The following is a 21163-nucleotide window of genomic DNA, read 5'->3' as shown; positions in this document are numbered from 1 at the left end:
ACGATGACAGTATACTGTCACACTCAATATGACAGTTATTTAAACATAACTCCTAAACCACACATGCAAAATGGCTAATAATGCCTGGAGAAATGTATCTTTGTGAGTTTTATTGGAAAACAATATTTTGTAAGGTTTTTAATGACACAAATTAGTTGTTTTTTTTACTTAAAATGACAGTATAACTGTCATACTGAATATGAAAGTTTTATAAACATAACTCCAAAACCAAACATGCAATGCATCTAATAATGCCTGTAATATTGAATCTATGTGAGTTTTACTAGAATCAGGTATTTCGGTAAGGTTTACAAATACAAAAATTAGGTTTTACTCATAACGACAGTATAACTGCCACACTCAATATGACAGTTATTCAAACATAACTCCTAAACCACACATGCAAAATGGCTAATAATGCCTGGAGAAATGTATCTTTTTAAGTTTTACAGGGAAAAAACATATTTTGTAAGGTTTGTAAAGACACAAGTTGTTTTTTTTTTTACTCAATATGACAGTATAACTGTCATACTAAATGTAAAAAAAGGATAAACTTAACTCCAAAACCAAACATGCATTATGTCTAAAAATGCCTGTAATATTGTATCCGTGTGAAATTTACTAGAATCAATTGTTTTTGTAAGGTTTGCAAATACAAAATATTGGTTTTACTCACTATGACAGTATACTGTCACATTCAATCTGACAGTTATTTAAACATAACTCCTAAACCACACATGCAAATTGGTTAATAATGCCTAGATCATACTAGATACTAGATCATATCAGTACTTAGTTCGACTTCCTTGCTTAATTCACTCCATAATTTAACTCCACATACTGTACTAGAGGTTTTAAGTGTACAAACAAATTTTTTCCTAAGGTTGTATGTCTCCTCTTTTGTTAAGAAGAATTGCTGTACATTCTTGGGTAGCAGGTTATAGTTTGCTCTGTGTATAATTTGAGCTGTTTGCAAATGCACTAAATCATTTAATTGCAATAGTACGATATATATTATTCTAACTTACCTCTTTTATAACATGGTTAATGAATGAAGCATACTTTTGTAGTTATTTCCCCATATTTCTACACAATAACTCAGTTATGGTCACACAAGCAAGCGGTGTTATTTATGAGGTTCTATTGACCTCCACTTCAAATCAGAGCCTATAAAAATAAGTCCTGAGTCCTGACATAAATCACCAACACTTCCAAATGTTAAGTGCCACGAGGGAAGAATTTATGCTAATTTGACAAAAGATTGACCTCTGTGTGCTGAATGAACCAGACAGTGATTTACATAGTGCAGATAATTCTAGGATCACACACAAAATACGAGCATAATAACATGTAAAATAACTGTTGAGGGAATTGGAGATATATGGGAACAAGATAAGGATATCACTTGGTACAAGTTTAGGAAAGCACATTGTTCCCACATGATCACCTTTTTCTCTGCAAGGAACAGTCAGGAACTTCATATATCAGTGGATCATTAATCAAAATTGACTGTGGGAGTGTGTAATATGTAAATTGGTGGTAATGAGTAACGACTATTGCAGTAATCAAATCATACATAATACATCATTTTAAAACTCTGTGTCTGGGGTATGTCACCAAAAACAACTATACAGGACTGTCTCAGAAAATTAGAATATTGTGATAAAGTTCTTTATTTTCTGTAATGCAATTAAAAAAAACAAAAATGTCATACATTCTGGATTCATTACACATCAACTGAAATATTGCAAGCCTTTTGTTATTTTAATATTGCTGATTATGGCATACAGCTTAAGAAAACTCAAAAATCCTATCTCAAAAAATGTGAATATTTCCTCAGACCAAGTAAAAAAAAAGATTTATAACAGCAAAACAAAATCAAACATTTGAAAATGTCAATTAATGCACTCAGTACTTGGTTGGGAATCATTTTGCACGGATTACTGCATCAATACGGCGTGGCATGGAGGCAATCAGCCTGTGGCATTGCTGAAGTGTTATGGATGCTTCAATAGCGGCCTTTAGCTCATCTGCATTATTGGGTCTGGTCTCTTTCAGCTTCTTCTTCACAATACCCCACAAATTCTCTATAGGGTTCAGGTCAGGGGAGTTGGCAGTCCAATCGAGGACAGTAATGCCATGGTCAGTACACCAGTTACTGGTGGTTTTGGCACTGTGGGCAGGTGCCAGATCATGCTGGAAAATGAAATCATCATCTCCATAGAGCTTTTCAACAGATGGAAGCATGTAGTGCTCTAAAATCTCTTGAAGCGTCTGACTTGCGCTATGGAAAAGAAGCACTGGACAGTTGCAGAGTGGTCCTGAGTCCTGTTTTCAGACAAAAGCAAGTTTTGTATTTCATTTGGAAGTCAAGGCGCTAGAGTCTGGAGGAAGGCTGGAGAGGAGCAAAATCCAAGTTGCTTGAAATCCAGTGTGAAGTTCCCACAGTCAGCAATGGTTTGGGGAGCCATGTCAGCTGCTGGTGTTGGTTCAATGTGTTTCATCAAGTCCAGAGTCGTACCAAGAGATTTTAGAGCACTACATGCTTCCATCTGTTGAAAAGACTATGGAGATGAGGATTTCATTTTCCGCATGATCTGGCACCTGCCCACAGTGCCAAAACCACCAGTAACTGGTGTACTGACCATGGCATTACTGTCCTCGATTGGCCTGCCAACTCCCCTGACCTGAACCCCATAGAGAATTTGTGGGGTATTGTGAAGAAGAAGCTGAAAGACACCAGACCCAATAATGCAGATGAGCTAAAGGCCGCTATGGAAGCATCCTGGGCATCCATAACACCTCAGCAATGCCACAGGCTGATTGCCTCCATGCCACGCCGCATTGATGCATTGATGCAGTCATCTGTGCTAAAGGATTCCCAACAAAGTACTGAGTGCATTAATTGACATTTTCAAATGTTTGATTTTGTTTTGCGGTTCTAAATCTTTGTTTTTTACTTGGTCTGAGGAAATATTCTAATTTTTTTAGATGGGATTTTTGAGTTTTCTTAAGCCATAATCAGCAATATTAAAATAATAAAAGGCTTTCAATATTTCAGTTGATGTGCAATGAATCCAGAATGTATGACATTTTTGTTTTTTTAAGTTGCATTACAGAAAATCAAATCAAATCAAATCAACTTTATTTATAAAGCACATTTAAAATTTACCACAGGGGTAGCCAAAGTGCTGTACAATGGACAGGTTAAAAGATAAAACGAGTACCGAGCAAACACAACACAACACAAACAGAACACGATAATAAATAAATAAATAAAATAGAATAAATAAAAACATAAAAACATAAAAACATAAAAACAGGTTCACAGCAGATGTATTATGGGGCGCCATTGCAGGATGGATATCACTCAGTGTTAAAAGCCATGGAATAAAAGTATGTTTTTAAGAGAGATTTAAAAACAGGAAGAGAGGAGGCTTGTCTAACACTCAGGGGTAGGTCGTTCCAGAGCTTGGGAGCAGCAACGGCGAAAGCTCTGTCACCTCTAAGCTTCAGCCTTGTGTCAGGGACCGTCAGTAGCAGCTGATCGGCTGATCTTAAGGATCGGGTGGGGCAGTAAGGCTGAAGGAGGTCTGAGAGATAGGTTGGCGCGAGGTTGTTTAGACATTTAAAAACAAATAAAAGGAGTTTAAAATGTATTCGATAACGCACAGGGAGCCAGTGAAGGGACGCTAAAATAGGGGTGATGTGCTCACGTCTGCGGGTCTGTGTTAGCAGACGAGCAGCAGAGTTCTGCACGAGCTGCAGGCGGGCGAGGGAGGCCTGGCTAATGCCTACATACAGGGCATTACAGTAATCAAGACGAGTCAAGATAAAGGCGTGGATTAATTTCTCAAGATCATGTCTTGATAGAAGCGGTTTCACTTTCGCTATTTGGCGTAATTGATAAAAGCTTTTTTGTACGACGCTGCTGATTTGTTTTTCGAATTTAAAATCTGAGTGGAACTTTACCCCCAGGTTTGTGACACAGTCGCTGAGATACGGGGTCAGAGTGCCGAGGTCAACGTTGGGGGAGGGAGAGCGACTTGGACCGAACAACATAACTTCTGTTTTATCTTCATTTAGGCTCAGGAAGTTAGCTGAAAGCCAGACTTTGATGTCGTGCAGGCAGTCAGTAAGACGTTGAACCGTGTTATTTTGTGCCATGGGAAAATAAATCTGGCAATCATCGGCGTAAAAATGAAATGCAATACTGTACTTCCTAAAAATAGAACCAAGGGGGAGAAGGTAAAGCGCAAATAAAATTGGGGCAAGGATTGAGCCCTGGGGGACCCCATGCGGTAAAGGAGCTGTGGAAGACATAAAACTGTCTACTTTTACACAAAAACTCCTGTCGGTTAGGTACGACCGGAACCAGTTGAGGGCGGCGCCCTTAATGCCCACACAGTTCTCAAGACGAGTGATTAAGGTGGCGTGGTCGACGGTGTGGAACGCAGCAGACAGATCTAAAAGCACCAGGACAACATATTTATCAGAATCAGTGGACAGGAGGATATCGTTAAAAACTTTTAGAAGAGTTGACTCTGTGCTGTGGAGGGCTTTAAAACCGGACTGGAACAGCTCAGTGATAGCATTATCCTCTAAGAAGGGCAACAACTGACTGTAGACAACCTTCTCTAATATTTTGGAAATGTATGGAAAATTAGAGATAGGTCTGAGGTTAGAGAGGAGAGAGGGGTCGAGGCTTGGTTTTTTAAGTAGAGGTCGTACCACTGCATGTTTAAACTCTACTGGAACTATTCCAGAAGAGAGGCTGCTATTGATAATGTTAAGGACACTTGATCCAATAGTAGCAAGTACCTCCTTAAACAGGCGAGGTGGGAGGGCATCTGCAGGAGAACCAGAGGGCTTCATATGACTAACTGTGTCACTTAAAAAAGAAAAGGACACCGGCTCAAACTGATGGAAAACAGAAGAGAAATAAAGAACTTTATCACAATATTCTAATTTTCTGAGACAGTCCTGTAGATGTTAATAACTTTTGCATATCTACTCTGATGATTGAACAGGTCTGCCACTTCTTGAAAAGCTGATTAGAAAAGCAAACTTGCATATCCTACCTGACAGCTGGGTTTCTCTGTGCGGTGTCGTCTGTTTCTTCCCTGCTTGCTTGAATTGGCCGACACCCAAGACCACATTTCTCAGCTTCCCCCACAAAAAGAAACCTCCTCTGGTGGTGGAAGGCCATGTGCTCTCCAACACAGCCTTTGGTAAAAATAATATCAAGATGAGCGCTTGCTTACAGCAGATATAATTCATTGAGCTATTAAATGCATTGTTCAAACAAGAGCACACCTTGTTATAGTAGCCATAGGTGATGGCATTGGGCTGAATTCCAGCCTTTTTCATCTCGAACAGCACCTTAACTGCCAGGACTGGCTGGCTGTACTGACCACATAGTTGCAGCAGCACACGATAACAAACCTTGGGCAAAAAAACACAATTTTTAATAGCATAATAACTTAACACCACCGTCTAAAACACATTTGACACCACTCTTTTGCAGAGAGATGTGTGGGTGTTAGCTACCTCATCTGGAGCCTGCAGCTTCTTATCCTGCATCTTTCTTAGCACATCGTAAGCCATGCGTAGTGCCCGCACTTTAGAGGGACATGTATCCACAAAACCAGGCAGGCAGATGAACCACAGGCCGTAGCAGTGGCGTAGCAGACATTTGGACCACATCTGAGGCATGGATGAATAGGTTTGTGCCATCTTTTGAGCAGATTTCATCTCCTGATATGGAAAATAAATGTCACATACTGAGCTCAAATCATACATTTTGGGCCTGATCTACTAAAAGGTTTGCGTGTACTAAAATACATGCAAACTTGATGGCGCCCGCAAAGCTGATCTATTAAGCTCGTGCGCAGAGAGTTGCATCTCTTACATTAGCCAGATAGAGAGCGTCATCGATTTAGCGTGTCTGTCTTCGGGAATATGCAGAATATGTGTTCAATAATACAAACCCCGTTTCCATATGAGTTGGGAAATTGTGTTAGATGTAAATATAAACAGAATCATTGCATTTTCAACCCATATTCAGTTGAATATGCTACAAAGACAACATATTTGATGTTCAAACTGATAAAAAAAATTTTTTTTTGCAAACAATCATTAACTTTAGAATCTGATGCCAGCAACACGTGACAAAGAAGTTGGGAAAGGTGGCAATAAATACTGATAAAGTTGAGGAATGCTCATCAAACACTTATTTGGAACATCCCACAGGTGTGCAGGCTAATTGGGAACAGGTGGGTGCCATGATTAGGTATAAAAACAGCTTCCCAAAAAATCTTTCACAAGAAAGGATGGGGCGAGGTACACCCCTTTGTCCACAACTGCGAGAGAAAATAGTCAAACAGTTTAAGAACAACGTTTCTCAAAGTGCAATTGCAAGAAATTTAGGGATTTCAACATCTACGGTCCATAATATCATCAAAAGGTTCAGAGAATCTGGAGAAATCACTCCACGTAAGCGGCATGGCCGGAAACCAACATTGAATGACCGTGACCTTCCATCCCTCAGACGGCACTGTATCAAAAACCGACATCAATCTCTAAAGGATATCACCACATGGGCTCAGGAACACTTCAGAAAACCACTGTCACTAAATACAGTTGGTCGCTACATCTGTAAGTGCAAGTTAAAGCTCTACTATGCAAAGCGAAAGCAATTTATCAACAACATCCAGAAACGCCGCCGGCTTCTCTGGGCCCGAGATCATCTAAGATGGACTCATGTAAGGCTGAAACGACGCGTCGACATAGTCGACGTCATCGGTTACGTAAATACGTCGATGCCGTTTTTGTGCGTCGGCGCGTCGCATATTTACGTCACACTACTTTACTGTCATGGCGGAGCGCAAAGCAGACGATGCGAGCGAGGGGAAAAAAGCATGCCAAAAGTCGTCAAAAGTGTGGGAGTATTTCAATAAACGGCCTAATAATGTTGTATGCACACTGTGTCGAGCGGAAATGGCCTATCATAGCAGCACAACGGCTATGAACGAACATTTGAAAAGAAAACCCCCGACAGCGTTCTTGCCATCACCATCAACAAGTCAATCGTCCGCGTGCGTATACGTTGTCATTATTACACAAAAACATGAATGTGTCATTTGTATCTGCGTTGTAAATTCATAAACTAAAGCACCGTTTCGCTCTGAGAAGCGCGTTTGGCGTGCCTGTTCAGTGTTTACAAAGACGCGCTCCTCTTTAACGCTGTGGAGAGGCGGCGGCGGCGAGCGAGCGGCGAGGCGGGGCGCGCCGGGAGCGACGCCGCAATCGTGCCCAGGTGCGCGATCCGCGCAGTTGGAAGAGAAAAGACTTTGTGTAAAATTAAAAGATTGTAAACCTGGCAAAGCCGTCTGGCGTTCAGTCTGTCGGTCCTGAAAGAACCCCACGGCACAAGACGTGTCACAAACGCTAACGTTAATTAGTTGTGCAAATACCTTTTACAACATTAACAGTTACATATACTATGTACAAACCAACAATTAACTTTCACTTTAATCATACTATCATTGTTGTGTTATTAAGCAAAATAAGCAATACTTTTACTTTTGTTGAAATGTTTACACTGTACACTTTTTTGTATTGGATGTTTAGCTTTATTTTTGCACATTTTAGCAAATAAGCAATACTTTTACTTTTGTTGAAATGTTTACACTTGTTACAGAATATTTCCGTTTTGCACTTTTTTGTATTGGATGTTTATCTTTATTTTTGCACATTTTAAAGCAAAATAAGCAATACTTTTACTTTTGAAATGCTTATACTATTCCAGAATATTAAGATTTGCACTGGATGTTTACTTTTATATTTGCACATTAAAAAGCAAATAAGCTACTTTTAATTTTGTTAAATGTTAAAAGTTTTAAATGTTTACATTGTTACAGAATATTTTGTCATGTTGTTGTCAATGTTGACTGAGTGGCCATACTTTTTTTTTTGTAAATAAAAGCCATGCCTTTTGAAAAAACTGGCCTACATTTATTTTTTCCTCTTCATTTTAAATTTAAAAAAAAATCGGTAAAAGGAAAAATAATCTATAGATTAATCGAAAAAATAATCTATAGATTAACCGATTAATCGAAAAAATAATCTATAGATTAATCGATAGAAAAATAATCGTTAGCTGCAGCCCTAGACTCATGCAAAGTGGAAAAGTGTTCTGTGGTCTGACGAGTCCACATTTCAAATTGTTTTTGGAAATATTCGACATCGTGTCATCCGGACCAAAGGGGAAGCGAACCATCCAGACTGTTATCGACGCAAAGTTCAAAAGCCAGCACGTGTGATGGTATGGGGGTGCATTAGTGCCCAAGGCATGGGTAACTTATACATCTGTGAAGGCACCATTAATGCTGAAAGGTACATACAGGTTTTGGAACAACATATGCTGCCATCTAAGCGCCGTCTTTTTCATGGACGCCCCTGCTTATTTCAGCAAGACAATGCCAAGCCACATTCAGCACGTGTTACAACAGCGTGGCTTCGTAAAAAAAAAAGAGTGCGGGTACTTTCCTGGCCCGCCTGCAGTCCAGACCTGTCTCCCATCGAAAATGTGTGGCGCATTATGAAGCCTAAAATACGACAGCGGAGACCCCCGGACTGTTGAACGACTGAAGCTCTACATAAAACAAGAATGGGAAAGAATTCCACTTTCAAAGCTTCAACAATTAGTTTCCTCAGTTCCCAATTGTTTATTGAGTGTTGTTAAAAGAAAAGGCCATGTAACACATTGGTGAACATGCCCTTTCCCAACTACTTTGGCATGTGTTGCAGCCATGGAATTCTAAGTTAATTATTATTTGCAAAAAAAAAATTAAAGTTTATGAGTTTGAACATCAAATATCTTGTCTTTGTAGTGCATTCAATTGAATATGGGTTGAAAAGGATTTGCAATCATGGCACCCATCTGTTCCCAATTTGCCTGTTCACCTGTGGGATGTTCCAAATAAGTGTTTGATGAGCATTCCTCAACTTTATCAGTATTTATTGCCACCTTTCCCAACTTCTTTGTCACGTGTTGCTGGCATCAAATTCTAAGATAAAAAAAAAATGTTTATCAGTTTGAACATCAAATATGTTGTCTTTGTAGCATATTCAACTGAATATGGGTTGAAAAGGATTTGCAAATCATTGTATTCCGTTTATATTTACATCTAACACAATTTCCCAACTCATATGGAAACGGGGTTTGTACAAGGCCACAATAGTAGAAGGAGATGCAATGCAAATATAATAATTTAGCACACGCTATGTGATTTATGACGACTGAAACTGTTCTGCGGGCGCTGTTTTGAGTCTATATTTAGCACATATATAATGTGCGTGCAAAATGGCCTAGTTACGACACACACATGGTTTTTGCCATTTGGTCAGAAGGAGAAGAGACTCTTCTGTGATCGTGTCGACAATCTACATACTTCTGAAAAAAATAGTAGACATGTCATCTGTCTAGTAATTCCAACTTTGAATTTGGAAACAAATGAACACCAAAACAATGTCTGCTGGTGTTTTTTTAATGGCACTCTTTTTTCATATACAGGAGATATAACATTAATATATTTTGTACATGTGTACAGCTCCACTAATGGACATTGGAGTGTTACTTTCAAAGGCAAAATTAAAGTATTGCTAGAAATATAATTTTATATGGGACTTTATTGTATTATATGTATAGTACATGTTCCAAAAAGAAAAAAAGCATAAAACACAGTATATTTAAATATACTAAATGTAAAAAAGGGAATAAATATTCAAAATAATCCAGTTTGGTTACGCCATCATGAGCGCAACACACGGTTGTAAAAGATTCAACTACAATTCTAAATTAAAGCTGCAAGCAGCGATGGACGGGACCGACTTTGACGGCACATCAAATCCAAACCAGAGCAGTAATTAAAACTCTTTGGTCAACTTTTAATCAGAAGGGTACAATCTCTCTCCTGTGCTAGTTTGAAGCCGACACGACAAACGCGCTCAGAGGAGATAATGTTTGAAAAAAGGTGACCGGTTTTTACAACACTTTTGTTTTGAAGGGGGAATTGCAAACTTCCTGTTGATTTTTGCTGGGGGTTGTCAATAAATGAAATGTAGGTCTAAGTGAGACCTACACAGAGGTTTTTGTTTCATGTCTCTAAGACATTCCTACTGGAAGTTACAGGCAGTTTTGTCTGAGTTTTCTTCCTAGGAGCAGTTGTGTTTTCTTCCTAGGGGGCGCTAGAGCGCAATTTTGAGTTTTGGGGTTGGGTTTTTTATTAGATCACAATTTTGCCAGTCCTGATGTGTGTGTCCAGTTTGGTGAGTTTCGATGCATGTTAAGGGGGTCAAATTACAGCTCAAAGAGGCAAAAGTGACAGTTTTTACAACATTTTTGTTTTGAAGGGGGAATTGCCAACTTCCTGTTGATTTTTGCTAAAAGATGTCAATTTATGAAATCTAGGTCTAAGGCAGACCGACATAGAGGTTTTTGTTTCATGTCTCTACGACATTTGTACCGGAAGTTACAAGCAGTTTTGTCGGTGTTTTTTCTTAGGGGGCGCTAGAGCGCAATTTTGAGTTTTGGGGTTTGTTTTTTTTATTAAATGGCAATTTTCGCCAGTTCTGATGTGTGTGTCAAATATGGTGAGTTTTGAAGCATGTTAAGGGGGTCAAATTACAGCTCAAAGAGGCGGCGGAATAATAATAATAAAACCTTAACAATTACAATAGGGTCCTCTGTCCCAAAGGGACATTGCGGTCCCTAATAAGATGTCAAAAGCAAACTGAAATCAAATACTCACAGCTTAAAGATTGATCAATACCTATTTAAATTTAGTAATACATAAATATGATGATTTATCAAAATATAAAAGAAATATACCTGAACAGAACGCTCATGATGGTTACACCAAAAAGTAACGCTATGAATCGCGTTTTTCCAAGATTTTAGGGCATTTTCATGCTATTTCCAAACATCTCCTTTTTATTATCGTTGATTTTAAATGGTCAAACTAATGCATATTATATATGCATGCCCTAGTAAACAAAAAAAAAGTCATATTTATTTTGATTGTTACATTTTGAAGTACATTTGTGCAGGTGGGTGCGAATGTAACAATCAAAAATAAATATGACTTTTTTTTTTTCTAGCAACATGCATTTTCTTGCCACTGGATCATTCCAGTGCACCATTGCAGTTATTTCCAATGTTGTGACAAAAACATTGGCTGTACAGTCTTTCAGAGCACACCTACAGCGTGCTAAAAAGAGGTTATGTTGTCTAGATTGCGATTCTATATTGCGGAAAGAGTTGTACAGAATACAGATGTGTGCTGCAGGTTCAACAACATGGCAAAACAGCACAGGTTGGAGAGCATGATGAAATGAATGTGGAGGGAAATGAGTGTCTCCATGGTGACAGCTGATGTAAGACCATACTTGCCAACCTTGAGACCTCCGATTTCGGGAGGTGGGGGGTGGGGTGGGGGGGCGTGGGGCGGGGGGCGTGGTTAATATAGATATATATATATATAAGAAATACTTGACTTTCAGTGAATTCTAGCTATATATATATATATATATATATATATATATATATATATATATATATATATATATATATATGTGTGTGGGGGAAAAAAATCACAAGACTATTTCATCTCTACAGGCCTGTTTCATGAGGGGGTTCCCTCAATCATCAGGAGATTTTAATGGAAGCATTACATACCATGGTTTATATAGGGCACAGAGTGGGTGGGTACAGGCTGGCGTAGGGGCGTGGTGATTGGCTCATGTGTTACCTAGGAGGTGTTTCCGTCTGTGGCGGCATGCTGATACAATTTCGCTACGCTTGTTGAGGGATGACAGGTCTGGACGGTAAATAATAAACAGTTTCTCTTTCAAGCATAGGTTGCATCTTTTATTACCACTATTGTAAGGTGTGCTGGATGCAAGAATTTGCCATGTTATTGAATATTCAACATTATTGTCTTTGAGGTCCCAAATGTGTTTGCTGAGTTCTGTGGTATTCCGCAGGTTTTGGTTCCTGAAAGAAGCCTTGTGATTGTTCCATCTGGTTTTAAACTCTCCCTCGGTTAATCCTACATATGTGTCGGATGTGTTAATGTCCTTGCGTGTTACCTTAGATTGGTAAACAACTGATGTTTGTAAGCACCCCCCGTTGAGAGGGCAATCAGGTTTCTTGCGGCAGTTGCAGCCTTTGTTGGTTTTGGAGTCGCTCTGTCCGGGGGCCGACGGCTCATTTGCAATTGTTTTGTTGTGGTTTGAGATAATTTGTCGTATATTGTTCATACAGCTGTAGCTCAATTTAATGTTGTTCTTGTTGAATACTTTTCTTAGGGTGTTGTCTTTGGGAAAGTGTTTGTCAATCAGAGTGAGGAATTTGTGGCCAATGTTAGTTGAGACGTTTTTGCTGTATGGGGGGTTGTACCAGATGATGTTGTTTCGTTTTCTGTTCTTTTTTGGTTGGTTTCCTGGCGTGGGTTCATAGGTGAGGGTGAAATTGTATCCGCTTTCATCAAGGGCTTTTTGGTACGGGGGGGGTTGCTTGGTCAAATTCAGCTTTGCTAGATGACAGCATCGATAGCCTTTTATTAATTCCGGTAGGTATTCTTTTCGTGGTGGTGGGTGGGTGGTTGCTGTCATGGTGCACGTATTGGAGTGTTGTGTTGGATTTCGTGAATGGTTGGTAGCTGTTATTTCTCAAGTTGAAAGTGACGTCGAGGAAGTTGACGGTTTGCTTGTTGGCTTCAATCGTGATCCGTAGGCCGTTCTCTTTGAAAATTTGGCATATGCGCTTCTTGGTATTCTCGCTGCTCCTTGGCGAGGCGCGACACACTGCCAGTCCGTCATCACGGTAAATACCATGGTATATATATATATATATATATAAATAAAATAAATACTTGAATTTCAGTGTTCATTTACAAACTACAACTCACAAACACTTTAGAGTTAGGCTCCACCATCAGAATGTGTACTTAAACTTATAAAGATCACATGGATATTATTCAGTGAGTTGATTCACCAAAACTAACCTGTTATACAGGAGGAAAAAGCACACAGGACGTTTCAATTGTTCACAGACTGGTCGCGCTTATCAGAATGACAAGCCACTTCCGGTCTGCAGGTGATAGCATTCAATTGGGAAGAAACGCCCTACTGCCCCCTACTGACCAATGTGAATACTGATAAATGTGTAATGACAGCTCCAAAAACGAATTAAAACCACAAAATAAAATAAATAAATCAACACAAAAATGTGACACATTATGGGTGGGTCACATATGCATGTACAGTAGATGGCAGTATTGTCCTGTTTAAAAGTGTCACAACATTGCTGTTTACGGCAGACGAACTGCTTTACGGTAGACACTGTTGTTGTGTGTTGTCAACACGTCACTCAGGTCCGCCTGAATTTCGGGAGTTTTTCGGGAGAAAATTTGTCCCGGGAGGTTTTCGGGAGAGGCGCTGAATTTCGGGAGTCTCCCGGAAAATCCGGGAGGGTTGGCAAGTATGTGTAAGACACACAAAACCCTCATTTACCATCTTTGCTCTCATTATCAACAATTGTACTTGCAGTTTTCATAGATCCCACACAACACACCCACGAATAGTACACACAATTTGCACGCTTTTTTAGCACTTGTTATTTGGGATCTATGTAGATCAGGCCCTTAGTGCAAAAAAATGCATCAGGAATTGTAAATGTTCATGTTTGTTAGAATATTCCTGTAGAAAGTAATTGATCTGACCTGTTTGGAGCGTCTAAAGATGGCTACTGGACTGGCTGGGTTGCTGTGGCGTAAAGTATTGCCCGATGATGGAGGATTTGGTCCTTCAAGTGGTTCTAGAAGCTCAATGTTTATCACAGGAAAGCCAGAGTAGCTGAAAAAATACATTGCATGCCATAAACACCATGACATTTAACATCAAACATATAAACAGTACAAAGTAGAATACTCCAGTATTATCAGTCAAAAAGCTTAAAGGGGAACTGCAATGTTTTCCTAATTTTGCCTATCGATTACAATCATTATAAAAAAGACATGACTACGAATGGATTCTTTTTAAATTAAAAATCTGTTTACAGCGGAGCCAAAGGGAGGTCCTCTGTTTTGCCCATGAAATCCAACAAATAACCATTCAAAAACCGCCAACAACACTCCTTTTACATGTCCTAATTTGAATATTAACCAAGTATTAGTGATATTGTTATAATAAGCGCTAATGCGGACTAACTATATTAATAGCGGCACCATGACCACAAGGTTGTGTACAATTTTGATATGATGGACTGGTGAGGAGTTTCCTCGCTTCCTTGCTCCCTGGAAGTTTATGACTGAGCTATGTCGTTTCCTGGGACGTGCCACAGGGCATTTCCTGTGGGACGGGATTTGTTTCCAGGGATTCGAATAAAGAACCAACTCTTTTTCTTTAGTATAGTGGCCTTGATAACGGGACCCGGTTCTCGAAAAGGGATTCGATTCCATGGAATCGTTTTTTTTCTTATCAAACAACCGGGAGAACCGGTTTTGAACATCATCCCTACATATAGTATATAATATTACCTGTAGCACAGAGGATGCTCCTCTCCCTCTGGCAGGGGAGGCAGCTCTGGAGGGTTGATGTACACTGTGTGCTCGCTGCGATGGGATTCGTCCAGTTCTATCAGTCTGGCGTCTTCTGGCTTTTCACTTTCCACCTGACAGATAAAATAAGTTATACGATATGCTCAAACCCAACATTTGTGTTGCCAGTGGGCACAAATATGTAACTGATGATGTGCTCTTGAATCTTGGCATACAGTGCATCCGGATAATATTCACAGTGCTTCCAAAAAAGGAATTTTTGTCCTCAAAATTCTACAGACAATACCTCATAATGACAATGTGAAAAGTTTATTTATTTATTGCAAAACTATTAAAAATAAAATAAAATCACCAAAAAAAATCCCATGTACATAAATTATTCACAGCCTTTGCTCAATACTTTGCTGATGCACCTTTGGCAGTTATTAAGTATTTTTTTAATGGCGACTTGTCCAGGGTGTACCCCGCCTTCCGCCCGATTGTAGCTGAGATAGGCTCCAGCGCCCCCCGCGACCCCAAAGGGAATAAGCGGTAGAAAATGGATTGATGGACCACAAGCTTGGCACACCTATATTTTGGCAGTTTTGCCCATTCCTTTTTGGAGTTCCTTTTAATCACCATCAGGTTGGATGGAAAGTGTTCGTTTTTATCTTGGATGTCTCTGTACGTTGCTGCATTCATCTTTCCCTCTAGCCTGACTAGTCTCCCGGTTCCTGCCGCTGAAAAACATCCCCGCAGCATGATGCTGCCACCACTATGCTTCACTATAGGGATGGTATTGGCCTGCTGATGAGCGTGGGCCTGGTTTTCTCCAAACATGATGCCTGAAAGACTTCAAACGTTGTCTCATCAGACCAGAGAATTTGGTTTCTCATGTTGTGAGAGTCTTTCAGGTGCATTTGGCAAACTTTTTACTGAGAAATGGCTTTCAGCAGCAGGAACTGGGAGATTAGTCAGGCTAGAGAGAAAGATGAATGCAGCAATGTACACACTGCAAAAAGTGAAATCTAAGTAAGATGAAATATGTCAAATAAGGGTGATATTTGCTTATTTTCTGTCTGATAAGATCATTCTTCTCACTAAGCAGATTTTATGTTCGAGTGTTTTACTTGTTTTAAGTGTTTTGGTCCTAAATGATCTCAGTAAGATATTACAGCTTGTTGCTGAGATTTGATGACCTATATTGAGTAAAACATGCTTGAAATTAGAATATCAAGTGTTGCAAAGCTGTGTCATCAACACTCACAAGTATAAAACTACTTTTTTTAAAGTAATTATTTCTCACTTCAAGTATGAAAAAAAAATCATGATGTATGCATATCATTATGTCCTGATAATGGCACTAGCATTTACTTAATTTAAGAATATTTTTCAACATATTGAGCAAAAAGGTCTCTTTTTTTATACCGAGAAAATTTCACTTGTTATTAGTGAGAATATACTTATTTTAAGGTATTTTGGGTTCATTGAGGTTAGCTAATTTTACTTGTTTTGTAAAGTCTTGACAAGCCAAATTTTCTTATTCTATTGGCAGATAATTTTTCTTAGTTCAAATAAAATACCTCTAATTTTTTTTTTTCTTCTTCTTTTTGAACACTGACTTTTTGCAGTGCAGAGACATCCCAGATGAAAACTGACACTTTCCATCCAACCAGATGGAGCTTGAGAGGTGCTGCAAAGAGGAATGGGCGAAAATGCCCAAAGATAGGTGTGCTAAGCTTGTGGCGTCGTATTCAAAAAGACTTAGTTGTTGCCAAAGGTGCATCAACAAAGTAATGAGCAAAAGCCGGAATACTTGCGTACATGTGATTTTTAAATTTTAAATAAATATGCACATTTTATGGGGTATTGTCTGTAGAATTTTGAGGACTAAATTAATTTAGTTTATTTTGGAATAAGGCAGTAACATAACAAAATGTGGAAAAAGTGAATCGCAGTAAATACTTTCACTATAAGTGATATGGGGACTCAAGATCAGATGATGAGGTTGGAAGTTTGAACACTTGTTATTTAACAAATGATTGCCGCCTAATCTACAACGTTTTTTTTATAAAACGAGTGCAGGCTCATAACTTGAGAGGCTTTGGATATTTCTTATTGCCGAAAGCTCAAACCACTCGTAAACGTTTTGTCATGTCTGTGTAATCATGTTTTGTTTTAAGTCATGTTTTGTTTAGTTATAGGACTCTTTAGTTTCTGTCTTTTCACTCCCTTGTCTTGTTTCCATGATTACCCCATTAGTTTCACCTGTTCCACGTTTGGACTCATTGTGCACTCTTGATTGTCACCATAGCAACCCATTAGTTTTCACCTGTCACGTCACGCACCTGTTTTCGTTAATCATGTCTGTAGTATTTAAGTTCAGTGTTTTTCAGTTTGTCTTTCTGACGACCTCACCACATTTATGCTCTGTCCATGCCTGACACTTCTTTCCATGTCCATTCTTCATGCAACTATTTTTGTCCAAGCCAAGTAAGTTTTTGTTCCATGTTTATAGTCTTTTTGGTTTCATAGTTTGTTCTCCGCCATTGTGCGTGTTTTTCGTTTGTACTTTTTTGCTATAGTCTTTTGGTTTCATAGTTTATTCTCCGCCACTGTGCGCGCTTTTTGTTTGCACTTTTTTTTTGATATAATAAATAAATAATGTACCTTCATTCCCGTCTCGCCCGTGCCAACTTTCCGTTGCATCCCGGAAAAGCTAACACCCAAGACCAAGTCATGACACGTTTTTGTGTGTCTGTATGCAGAGTAAAACTATGGAACAAACTGGACTTACAACACAAGCAATGCCAAACTATTAATCCATTTAAACTATTATACAAACATGGGGTCTGGTTCAAATATAGAGATGAGGGTCTTTAATTTGACCTGCTGTTGTACTCTGTCTCAAAGTCTTAACATGTGCTCAATGTTTCTATACCATTATTGCTATGTTGTCTATTACCATTATTGCTATGTTGTCTATTACCATTATTGTTATGTTGTCTATTACCATTGTTGCTATGTTGTCTATTACCATTATTGCTATGTTGTCTATTACCATTATTGCTATGTTGTCTATTACCATTATTGCTATGTTGTCTATTACCATTATTGCTATGTTGTCTATTACCATTATTGCTATGTTGTCTATTACCATTATTGCCATGTTGTCTATTACCATTATTGCTATGTTGTCTATTACCATTATTGCTATGTTGTCTATTACCATTATTACTATGTTGTCTATTACCATTATTGCTATGTTGTCTATTACCATTATTGCTATGTTGTCTATTACCATTATTGCTATGTTGTCTATTACCATTATTGCTATGATGTCTATTACCATTATTGCAATGTTGTCTATTACCATTATTGTTATGTTGTCTATTACCATTATTGCTATGTTGTCTATTACCATTATTGCTATGTTGTCTATTACCATTGTTGCTATGTTGTCTATTACCATTGTTGCTATGTTGTCTATTACCATTATTGCTATGTTGTCTATTACCATTATTGCTATGTTGTCTATTACCATTATTGCTATGTTGTCTATTACCATTATTGCTATGTTGTCTATTACCATTATTGCTATGTTGTCTATTACCATTATTGCTATGTTGTCTATTACCATTATCGCTATGTTGTCTATTACCATTATAGCTATGTTGTCTATTACCATTATTGCTATGTTGTCTATTACCATTATTGCTATGTTGTCTATTACCATTATCGCTATGTTGTCTATTACCATTATTGCTATGTTGTCTATTACCATTATTGCTATGTTGTCTATTACCATTGTTGCTATGTTGTCTATTACCATTATTGCTATGTTGTCTATTACCATTATTGGCATTTTGTCTATTACCATTATTGCTATGTTGTCTATTACCATTATCGCTATGTTGTCTATTACCATTATTGCTATGTTGTCTATTACCATTATTGCTATGTTTTCTATTACCATTATTGCTATGTTGTCTATTACCATTATTGCTATGTTGTCTATTACCATTATTGCTATGTTGTCTATTACCATTGTTGCTATGTTGTCTATTACCATTATTACTATGTTGTCTATTACCATTATTGCTATGTTGTCTATTACCATTATTGCTATGTTGTCTATTACCATTGTTGCTATGTTGTCTATTACCATTATTGCTATGTTGTCTATTACCATTATTGTTATGTTGTCTATTACCATTATTGCTATGTTGTCTATTACCATTATTGCTATGTTGTCTATTACCATTATTACTATGTTGTCTATTACCATTGTTGCTATGTTGTCTATTACCATTATTGCTATGTTGTCTATTACCATTATTGCTATGTTGTCTATTACCATTATTGCTATGTTGTCTATTACCATTATTGCTATGTTGTCTATTACCATTATTGCTATGTTGTCTATTACCATTATTGCTATGTTGTCTATTACCATTATTGCTATGTTGTCTATTACCATTATTGCTATGTTGTCTATTACCATTATTGCTATGTTGTCTATTACCATTGTTGCTATGTTGTCTATTACCATTATTGCTATGTTGTCTATTACCATTGTTGCTATGTTGTCTATTACCATTATTGCTATGTTGTCTATTACCATTATTGCTATGTTGTCTATTACCATTATTGCTATGTTGTCTATTACCATTATTGCTATGTTGTCTATTACCATTATTGCGATGTTGTCTATTACCATTGTTGGTATATTCATTATTCCTACATTGTTGATACAAATGATTGTTACAGTGTAATAATTATTGTTACCTGTGTTAATGCCACTATGATACAACATGTGTATTATAATCCTTGAACAAAGTAAGAGTGAAACTCATGTGAATAATCACTGAATGGAGAACTGGGGGTGGGATTAAATAAATGATCTTCTTCCCACTCCCTTTCAGGCAAAACTGGACAATCATGCATTACATACTATACATTACTTTTTTGCACTATATTAATTTATATTATTATGTGTTGTCAACTTTGTACTTTTTTTATGTCATTGCCTGGAATAAATAAATAAATGAAAAAGATAAAAATAAATGAAAACTTTGTGTATTGTGATGACATCAGGACACTAAAAATGATGAGTGATTGTTCACAAAAGGCAGTCACTTGGTGTATATGAGTGGCTTAGCAGCTCATCTCCAACTTGAGCTTTACCAAAAGGTGAATATTATGGCAGCTATTCAGCTGCCCCTGGGTGGGACTGATTTAAAGGCTTTTTCCACTCGGTCAAGTGGATGATTCAGAGGAGCGACTCTTTGATCAATCTGGCCTTGTTTCGATTCTGCTCTTTTGTTTCTTCCGCTCGTTGGCCTTCCTCTTGCACCCGAGATGTCTTTCACAACCCGAGATGCGTCTTCAAACTCAGCAGGAGGGAGTTTGACAATGAATGAATCAATGCTTCTTCTTCCCGATACTAACCGCAGTGACCATTCAGTGTCTCACGCAGGACACAAATGTAACTTCCTGATTGCAAAATGTTGCAAGCGCATATACTTTTTTTTCTCAGAAAGTAGGATGTTTTGTCTTTTAGTACTTACCACATGTTTTCAAAACTGTGAACTATGAACCAAATGTATTATAAGATTTAAAAAATACTGCTATTTCTACCACAAATAGTATACGTAATATCTAGTAGCATCTCATGATATAAACTTTTAAAAAATCCCTTTTCAGATGCCACTTAGAAACCTTAAAAGGGACCTAAGAATATTTTTTATTCTACGTTTAAAACACATCCTTGTGGTCCAGAATATGTATAGTTTGGTGTGATTTTGGCAGAAATTTTGATCCGCAGTCACATTTGTAACATCTTTTTTTGAATCTGTCTGCAAATGAAACCATGCCTAAGTATCATCATTTATCTTTTGAAAATTTCTATATGGACCTTAAAGTCGCCACCGCAATTTTTTTCCAGACTTGGTCTCTAATACACTTCACAAACATATATAGATTCACCCGGTCACAACAATAAATTAACATCTATTCAGACCGGCATAAAAAAACAGCTGCTTTTAGTGGCATTAAAGGGGAACATTATCACAATTTCAGAAGGGTTAAAACCATTAAAAATCAGTTCCCAGTGGCTTATTTTATTTTTCGAAGTTTTTTTAAAAATTTTACCCATCACGCAATATCCCTAAAAAAAGCTTCAAAGTGCCTGATTTTAACCATCGTTATATACACCCGTCCATTTTCCTGTGACGTCACATAGTGATGCCAAAGCAAACAAACATGGCGGAAAGAACAGCAAGCTATAGCGACATTAGCTCGGATTCAGACTCGGATTTCAGCGGCTTAAGCGATTCAACAGATTACGCATGTATTGAAACGGATGGTTGTAGTGTGGAGGCAGGTAGCGAAAACCAAATTGAAGAAGAAACTGAAGCTATTGAGCCATATCGGTTTGAACCGTATGCAAGCGAAAGCGACGAAAACGACACGACAGCCAGCGACACGGGAGAAAGCGAGGACGAATTCGGCGATCGCCTTCTAACCAACGATTGGTATGTGTCTGTTTGGCATTAAAG

At 38.1% G+C, this 21163-nt stretch overlaps 1 protein-coding gene across 3 annotated transcripts in view; it reads right to left on the bottom strand.

The window, feature by feature from the left end:
* Window positions 1-21163, bottom strand: part of dennd4a (DENN/MADD domain containing 4A) — a 94523-nt gene that overhangs the window by 38200 nt on the left and 35160 nt on the right. For all 3 annotated transcript variants that reach the window (XM_061969467.2, XM_072913992.1, XM_072913993.1), the window contains 5 exons: window positions 14604-14737; window positions 13788-13920; window positions 5551-5757; window positions 5317-5445; window positions 5082-5226 (listed from right to left, as the gene is read on the bottom strand). In XM_061969467.2, coding sequence (XP_061825451.2) covers window positions 5082-5226; window positions 5317-5445; window positions 5551-5757; window positions 13788-13920; window positions 14604-14737 — 748 coding nt within the window. The remainder of the gene's footprint in view (window positions 1-5081; window positions 5227-5316; window positions 5446-5550; window positions 5758-13787; window positions 13921-14603; window positions 14738-21163) is intronic.

Source organism: Nerophis lumbriciformis, linkage group LG10 (genome assembly GCF_033978685.3).
Source record: "Nerophis lumbriciformis linkage group LG10, RoL_Nlum_v2.1, whole genome shotgun sequence".
Lineage (NCBI taxonomy): Eukaryota > Metazoa > Chordata > Actinopteri > Syngnathiformes > Syngnathidae > Nerophis > Nerophis lumbriciformis.
This window is presented reverse-complemented; position numbering and strand designations above follow the sequence as displayed.